At 42.7% G+C, this 8,244-nt stretch overlaps 1 protein-coding gene across 1 annotated transcript in view; it reads left to right on the forward strand.

Moving 5' to 3' along the window:
* The first annotated feature begins 2,199 nt into the window (after nt 1-2,199).
* LOC118429108 overlaps nt 2,200-8,244 on the forward strand; it is a 14,764-nt gene continuing 8,719 nt past the window's right edge. Inside the window, exons 1-3 of the mRNA XM_035839488.1 lie at nt 2,200-2,280; nt 7,437-7,533; nt 7,795-7,878. Coding sequence (XP_035695381.1) covers nt 7,453-7,533; nt 7,795-7,878 — 165 coding nt within the window. The 5' untranslated portion in view covers nt 2,200-2,280; nt 7,437-7,452. The remainder of the gene's footprint in view (nt 2,281-7,436; nt 7,534-7,794; nt 7,879-8,244) is intronic.

Consider the following 8,244-nt stretch of genomic DNA (forward strand, 5'->3'; position numbering starts at 1 on the left):
CTCTGGTGTCATGTGTTTTTGTTAACTAGCCCAGGGACTTATCATGTATATATTTCAAACTACGATGAACGATATTACTGTGATATACCTTACGATACATTATCGGCGATTGTGGACGTTCTTTATACAGATTTGACTTTGGTAGGGTTAGTTGAGACAATCGAGAAAATGTTATTTGGTGGAAAACGCGGGGAAATTGGCCAGTTTGCGTTTAGTTTTGATACGTAAGTTTGACAGTGGCGAGAATAACTTACTGTTAAAATGTTACATTTTTGCCCAGGGGTGACTTGGAACAGTCCAATGTTGCGTGGGAATGGGTATGGCTGAAATATGCTGTATTTGCACCCAAGCAAATGTCGGCCTTTCTAGTTCAATGTAATGTTCCTATGGTAATCTTTTCCGCTGTGTTCAAATTTTCAATTTACCCTGGTATAAAACAACCTCAAAGGGACAGGGTGGGCCCTAACTTTCGATTAGGGTTCAGGACAGGACAAGAGGCGGAAAGCAGTTCTAATAAGGCCTATTTGGGGCCCCTATGTAGACAGATATATTCTGGATGGTGGCGACTGTACCAGTATGTTTTTTCCTCACAGAGAGTTAGACAAGTCTATGTCTCTAATGATGCATTTGTTATACCCTATGATTCGGATAAAGACCTCGACTACCGTGGGAAAGGCGAGGCCTTGGGATGATGCGTCAATGACCAATAGACTTGTTCTGACCCTCAGCACCTCAGGTCTGAAGTCAAGACATCAATTATATCTAGTTGTCAACAGGTACAGCTCAGGACAAAATAGGAGGATCATAATCATCACATGTTGCTAGTGCTCAACTGATGTCGATATGAATAAGTTATATTTCCCCTACAGACGTTAGCCTGAATACGTTGAAACAAACTTGCGACTGTAAGTAATTCAATGTAATGTTCCTTTGGTAATCTTTTCCGCTGTGTTCAAATTTTAAACTTACCCTGGTATAAAACAACCTCAAAGGGACAGGGTGGGCCCTAACTTTCGATTAGGGTTCAGGACAGGACAAGAGGCGGAAAGCAGTTCTAATAAGGCCTATTTGGGGCCCCTATGTAGACAGATATATTCTGGAAGGTGGCGACTGTACCAGTATGTTTTTCCTCACAGAGAGTTAGACAAGTCTATGTCTCTAATGATGCATTTGTTATACCCTATGATTCGGATAAAGACCTCGACTACCGTGGGAAAGGCGAGGCCTTGGGATGATGCGTCAATGACCAATAGACTTGTTCTGACCCTCAGCACCTCAGGTCTGAAGTCAAGACATCAATTATATCCAGTTGTCAGCAGGCGTCCTTAACTGACACGAGTCGGAACAGACGAGAAGGACAATAAGCATCACATGTTGCTGATATTCAGCTGATATATGATATCGATATGAGTCAGTGAATATTCACCCAGTAGGTGTTAAGCTTAACGTTTAAAATTCATGCATATGACTGTAAGTAAGTCAGTGTAAATATTCTTGGAGAATCTTGGTGATTGGAAGTGATCTACCGTTGACCTTCTCATTCCTCTTTTGAGTAGTATTCCAGGAGCCAAGGGCATCATGTAAACTAGTTAAAACGACAAAGTAAACCACTATTCTGAACAAAGCTTACACCAAAGAAATCAAACCAAAGACCCCCTTCTTGACATCCTACCCTTCACCCAGCACGTACTATCAGTGTTTGTCAAATAACGCGACTTTGAGCATCCATCAATACAACATGTATAACCATGACCTGGTATTGCCCTCATGATGAAGGCCAAGTTAAGAGTTAGCTACCCATATTGTCTTTCTCTTAGCCAGTTCTGCACCCAAATCAAAATGTAAACCAGACCTGTAAACCATATGTATGTAATATACAAATAAGCACACTTACAATGTACAAGCGTGGAAACGAAAACAAAAATATACTGGAAAAAAATAGACAGCAGGCAATGAATCAGTTGGCGTCCTGAGACGTATTATGTGACATCGCTTGTGCTATTTAAATGCGTCCATTGCAGGATATGCGAGCTTCAAAATATTTAAGATTGGAGATCTGATGGCAAATTGACTGATGGGACAATTGGACCTGTTGTGGGTACCCCCAAAAATACCCTCCAGCAGAGTTATATAATAGAGACTCACTTGTCAGCATATAGCCGTCTCACTGGTGGTGCTGCGCGTCACTTGCTGGCGCGGTCAGGTTGAGGGACAAGTCTCCAGTCAGCCACACAACCTGAGGTCTTTCACAACCTCGGCACTTTCCCACCAAAGACTGAGGTGAAAACATCTCCTTTTCTGCTTAAAGCGCTTTCACTGACAACCTGCGATTTTAAGTCATAGGAATTTTTTTATCAGGCTGTGGCATAACTGACCGCCGAAGGTTTAAAAGTTGGTTGGCGCTACTACTATTATATAAGATCTGTTTTCTTTGAAGATTTTCTGTCGGAGACCTGTGCATAAGGTATGTGAACGGACTTGAATAATTCAGAAGTTTCTTACTTTACGCATAGCGGTAACGAAGTCATATCGGTACACGAGACGCGCACAAGGACTCGCTACACTGGGCTTTCCTTTCACGAATATCTTATTAAGCATAAGTTATGAGTTTCCAACTTTTGGAAGAGTTGTCGCAAAGTCCACTATGGCGGTTTAATCCACCTGTAGTATGGCAGATGGAGACCATTGTCCGAATGTACGGCAGACGATTAGCCTGCATTGTACAGGTACGTGTGTGCTGCGTACGGCCGCCCGCCCGGTGGATTGCAAGGCCCTGTCACCGGCCGTCTGTTTGGCATTGAAATGTGATGAAGTGAAAGCGCTTCAATCGTCTTCCATTTGTTCCCGGAGGTATTGAAGGACTTTTCTGTAAGTGTTTATTGTTCATGAAGGACTTTTCTGTAAGTGTTTATTGTTCATTAAGTTCATGACACTGTTTCTCCCCCCGTACGCATGTCCGAACGTTTTTGCGTCGGTGTGTGTTTGTCCACTTTTTACACTTGCCCAATCACGTGCGTCATGATAATGTAGAGACAATTAAGAGATTTTGTTTACACATTTTAATCCGCTGCAGCCTCACGTGATAGACCGCGCAAAATGTCTATATGTACTTGACAAACACGTTAACATTTTACGACTTAGATGTATTCTGTGTGAAACAAAACATGTCTTGGTTGTATTGTAATCTGTTGACGCTTGAGGGTCGTGTGGTCATGGTTAGTTCCCGAATATGTAAAATTAATGGGTAACGGTTTTGAAGCAGACCTTTATGTTCCAATTGCAATGCCCAGTACAACAAATCTTTCTGTAGCAAGTTTTGAGGTGTCAGCCGAAAGGAATGTTGTTGGATACCTTGCGCTACGCACAGCGCTTCCAGGGAGAGTTGGTCCCGACCCCAGGTCGAGGTAAGCCTCGGGCGCTGTAAAAGGTCCCCTTTCTACTAGCCGGCGATGGCTGAGCGATCAAAATTGGATGTACTTGAAATGATGCAGACTTTTATGTTTTCATCATCACCGAAACAAACAACAACTTGCGGTCAAAGTGAAATGCTAAGAGAGGCGAGTAGAACTCGGCCCCCGGGATTCGAACCCGCCCGCCAGTTAAAAAACGAACGCCGCTGACCACTAATCCAAAAGGTCCGGACCAGCTAGTTGGCCTGTTCAGTTGGTGGCGCTTGAACCCCACTGTTACACTGCTCCCTCTTTTGTTGAGATTCTCCCTCGAATCCCAAAGTTCGATGCCCCGTACGGCACATCTTGTCATTACACACAGGGTCGGCATGGGGGTGAAACGCCCAACAGACGAATAGAAACATTTTTCTATCTACAGTACCTCTTCCAAGCTGTGTTTTGATTGTGTTCGGTATGACGAGCAGTATTGTCTGAGCCCAGTCAACTAAACTTAACTCATGACGTTACCACCTCGCACCTGGACAATTGGACGTTGAAGATAGCATCTTTGATCAACTAATTCAATCATTCTAACGCAGAAAACTGCTAAAAGTCAGAGTACGAAAGGAAGGGTTCCATCAACCCTTTAATGGAAGGTTCATGTTGCCGTACTTACCCTGTGACGCACCTCTAGCCCCTGGCGTCTTCGCATTAACCAACTCAACTAACAGAAGGATCGCAACATGCCAGCAATTAACTAGCGCATTTGTTTGTTTATTTGTTTGTTTAATCGCATTCATCTTAATTCTTCTAACGTCTTCTTCTGTGTAGTACGACAGAGTGAGGAAGGGTTCTAGATCTATAGAGACAAAAGGTAACAAACACAGGCCACTTCTGCCAACCTCAAACTTCACCTCCTCTTCATGACTACTACAGACTGCGATCGACGAGCGAGTGATGACCAACCAAATATTTGGCAGATCACTCGAGCTCATAGATCGAAACTACTTTTTCACGTTCTGTGTGTTTTATAGACATTATCTTTTAAATATGGATTGAAAACGAAATGGGCCCCTCGTTTAGTAATCGGTTGTGCATTTAATTAATGAGAGAGTTGACAATCAGCTGGAAACCCGTTAGGAGGTAATCGGCCGTGTGCGACTGGACGTCGGATGGTTGGGAGTAGGTTCGGAAGCATTCGGGGCTCGGTTGGGAGTAAGTATAGTACAGGTTAAAAGATGGGCGTTGTCTAAAACTGGCCAGACTACTTTCAGCACCCTACCAACAACCTTGGTTAGGACAGCGTCTGGGGAAGGTTCTGAATGTGTGGTAACGGCATTTAGAACCAGCAGTTTGTTTTAGAAAATTTGATGAAAATTTGCCTAAAATTTGTCTCAAATGCCAGCAGAGTTTGGACGCCGACAAATAAGCCGCCCATGTAGAAATAAGGCACGGTGAACTGACTCATACCTACCCAAGGGGCAAATTTCTCAATTCCAACTGTTTAATTACACGTGAATAACGTCAAGTAACTGCTCACGTATTATATAATTTGGAGTCCACTTCGTGTAGTGATCTTACTTACTTACTCCGGCGAGCTCGCTCGGAGTCTCCACATAACCAGTTTCCTCCACCCCTCTTTGTCATCCATCGCTGCGGGAAGTTGTTGCAGGTCCAGACCGGTGTCTTCAGCAAGCTGCTTAGTGTATGACTTACGCGGTCTTCCCCTGCCCCTGTTTCCGTGGTTCGGATTCCACAGTAACAGTTTGTGCACTACTTCATCCTTTTTCCTCCAGCAGTGGCCTGCAAAACGCAGTCTCCTTTGCCGAATAGTTTCGGCTATCGGCGGTATATCCTTGTAAAGGACTTTGTTTTTAATTTTTTTTCTCCATGAGATCTTTAGGACAGATCTCAGCATTCTCGTATATGTGCCGTTGAGTCTTCTCTCTAGGGCTTTTGTCAGAGTCCAACATTCTGACCCATAGAGGAGAATTGACTCTACTGCTGCTCTAAAGAAAATGATTTTAGTTGTTGGACTTAAATCGGTTTTCCATATAACTGACATTTTACTCATGGCTCCCCAAGCTAGAGCAATTCTGACATCCACATCTTTACTAGAGTTTCTTATCCATGAACCCAAGTACTTGAAGTCTTTCACACAGGCAAGTGCCTGACCTTTTGTTGAGATCAGGGTTCCTTCAGGTTGATTGAACACCATATACTCAGTTTTTGTATCGTTGGCATGTAGGCCAACAATTTTGGAGGCATTTTCAACCTTGTGCAACAATGACTGTGCTTCTAGTACTATGTTCGAAGTAAGGGCTATATCATCTGCAAAGTCTATGTCAGTTAGTAACTCAGCTGGGTGTCTACTGCTCTTTCTTGGTTTAAGTACAAAACCTGTGAGCTCAGGTTGCCCTGTGGCCTGTCTCATTGCATAATCCAAAGCCACTATAAAATGGAAGGGAGCTAAGGTATCACCTTGTAGGACACCAGCGGTTATTTGGAAAAACTCTGTTTCACCGTCTGGTGAGAGCACTTTAGCTTTTGTATCGTGTAGTGATAGCGCCCCCTATCGGTATCGAATCCTGTCTTTTTTTTATAAATCAGTCTTTTTATTGTTTATAACCAACATAAATTTTACAGAAAGAAAATCATGGCAAACATACAGAAAATAAAGGCACATGTGTAACAACAAAACTGAAACTAAAATCCAAGGACAAAAGAGTATGCTCATAAAATGCCGTGAGAACCCCTATCATTGTACAGGAAAATAACTGAAATTAACTAGATAAAACAATATGTAGTTTCCCCCACTTCCCAATGTGTTTCTGAATCTTATTTTTGCGTTGAGCAATAATGAATTCTAATTGTTGAAAATACGAATCAAATGAAATAAAACCAGATAAATCAACATGTTTTTTGCGATATCTAAATATATGACATTTACCTAAGAGAATAATAAGATTTAAGGCACGGTGAACTGACTCATGCCTACCCAAGGGGCAAATTTCTCAATTCCAACTGTTTAATTACACGTGAATAACGTCAAGTAACTGCTCACGTATTATATAATTTGGAGTCCACTTCGTGTAGTGATAGCGCCCCCTATCGGTATCGAATCCTGTCTTTGCATGGCTGCATCTAAACAATCTCATGATCAATGAAAAAGACACCCACAGTGTCATATGGGAGTGTCTCCCTATCCTGATAGAAGATGTGTAGATGGGTTGTAACATTCAGGAACTCATTTCTTGTCTCTTGACTGAAAACAAGTACTATTGCAATTGCTCCATTCCCGTATGCTAGTTTTGGCAAAGTCTGTCCTAACGTCTATTACTCCTTCAGATGAAACCCCTTCAGAACAAGCGACCTCCTCGTCGTAAAAAAAGAATGGCTTGATCTAAACGCTAGCGACGGATGCATAGATTTTACATGCATGTTGTTTTAACCGAGTTGTTGTAGCGTTGTTGTCTGCAGACGTTTTGCGCGTTACCTTTCTACTGTGGCCGGCAGGAACAAGTGTTTGTGTTTTTTCATAGGTTATCTTTTTGTTTTTGGTTTTATTTTTTGGGGTCTTATTTTGTGCATGTTCTTCCAAGGGCGTCAAAAAAGGAAAGTGGAATAAAAGAATAAGACAAAAAAATATAACGGGGGCCGTAAGATCTCAAAAACAACAGATAAATCAGAGTTTGACTGTAAAAACCGATGTTGTAGTCTGACGTGTCTGATTTTCCATTTCAAGTACCTCTATGTGTCCGGTGCACGATAGCAGACACTGGAGGGTCAGAATATGGGGACTCAGAATTTTAATCCTTCAATGAAGATCAAAATGCTTTAGTGGTGAAGCTTTTTTTTACGCTACCCATTGTTGTTGTAAACTATTATCGGTACCCAACACTCCAGTGGTATAAACTAGCAAGCACATTGGCAGGGCGCGTCAATGTCTATATTTACAAAATACTGACTCAGTATTATCTATATTTGGAGCTCTGAAATGTAAAAAGTGGTAAATTTGGTAATATCTCCACAACTCTTTTCCAGCAGGCGGAAGTCCAGCGGCATGGCGTCCAAGAGCGCCACCCTGCGGTTTCTGCAAACGCTGCTCCTCATCTTCGTTGTCGTCTCCGCTGTTTCTGCTGAGGTGCCTTTCCATATGCAAGTTGCATGTTCATGTCAGAAGTAGACAAGGTCTCTTTTTTATATAGCCGCATGTCTGTAAGTGTGTAACTCGACACGGATATATGTAATGAAAAAAAAGACGAAGTCTTCAATAAAGAGACGACTTTATGCCTTTCACAATACTACTAATTTCAGTACTTATATGGAGTAGTATCAATTTAAATGGGATAGCGTGGAAGTGCATACACAAGATGCTTAAAACAATACCTTATCATTTTCACAGACACCGGAGGACGGTGCGTTCAATAAGGTCTTGAACGACTTGAAGAATGTGGCACACCGGGTCCTGGAGAACGTCGGCGTGGAGGTAAATTTTGTTTCTTAGACCTAGGTACCTTCTACTTCGATTCTATATCCTTAGGATGCTGACTCTTAATGTAGTACCCACACATGTAGCAACTAGAATAGTAAGGAACTTGCCATCATTTTCAGTATGCTGAATCATGGAATGCGACCAACTGGTTTTTGATGTTACAGGTTGGAGTCAGTGGGCCGCAGTCTCCTTCCCTCCCTCTCTCTCCCCCAATTTCGGCCCCCCCCCCCGCCGGGGGCTCTAATCTCCCCGGCCCCTCTCCTGGCTCTTTTCACTCAATCAATTCCTCTCCTTCTTTCCCCCTTTTTTTTGCCCCTTTTTTAATACCGGGCTCCCCCCTGTCTGTCTCTCCCTCTCTCT

The sequence above is a fragment of the Branchiostoma floridae genome, chromosome 13 (genome assembly GCF_000003815.2).
Source record: "Branchiostoma floridae strain S238N-H82 chromosome 13, Bfl_VNyyK, whole genome shotgun sequence".
NCBI lineage: Eukaryota > Metazoa > Chordata > Leptocardii > Amphioxiformes > Branchiostomatidae > Branchiostoma > Branchiostoma floridae.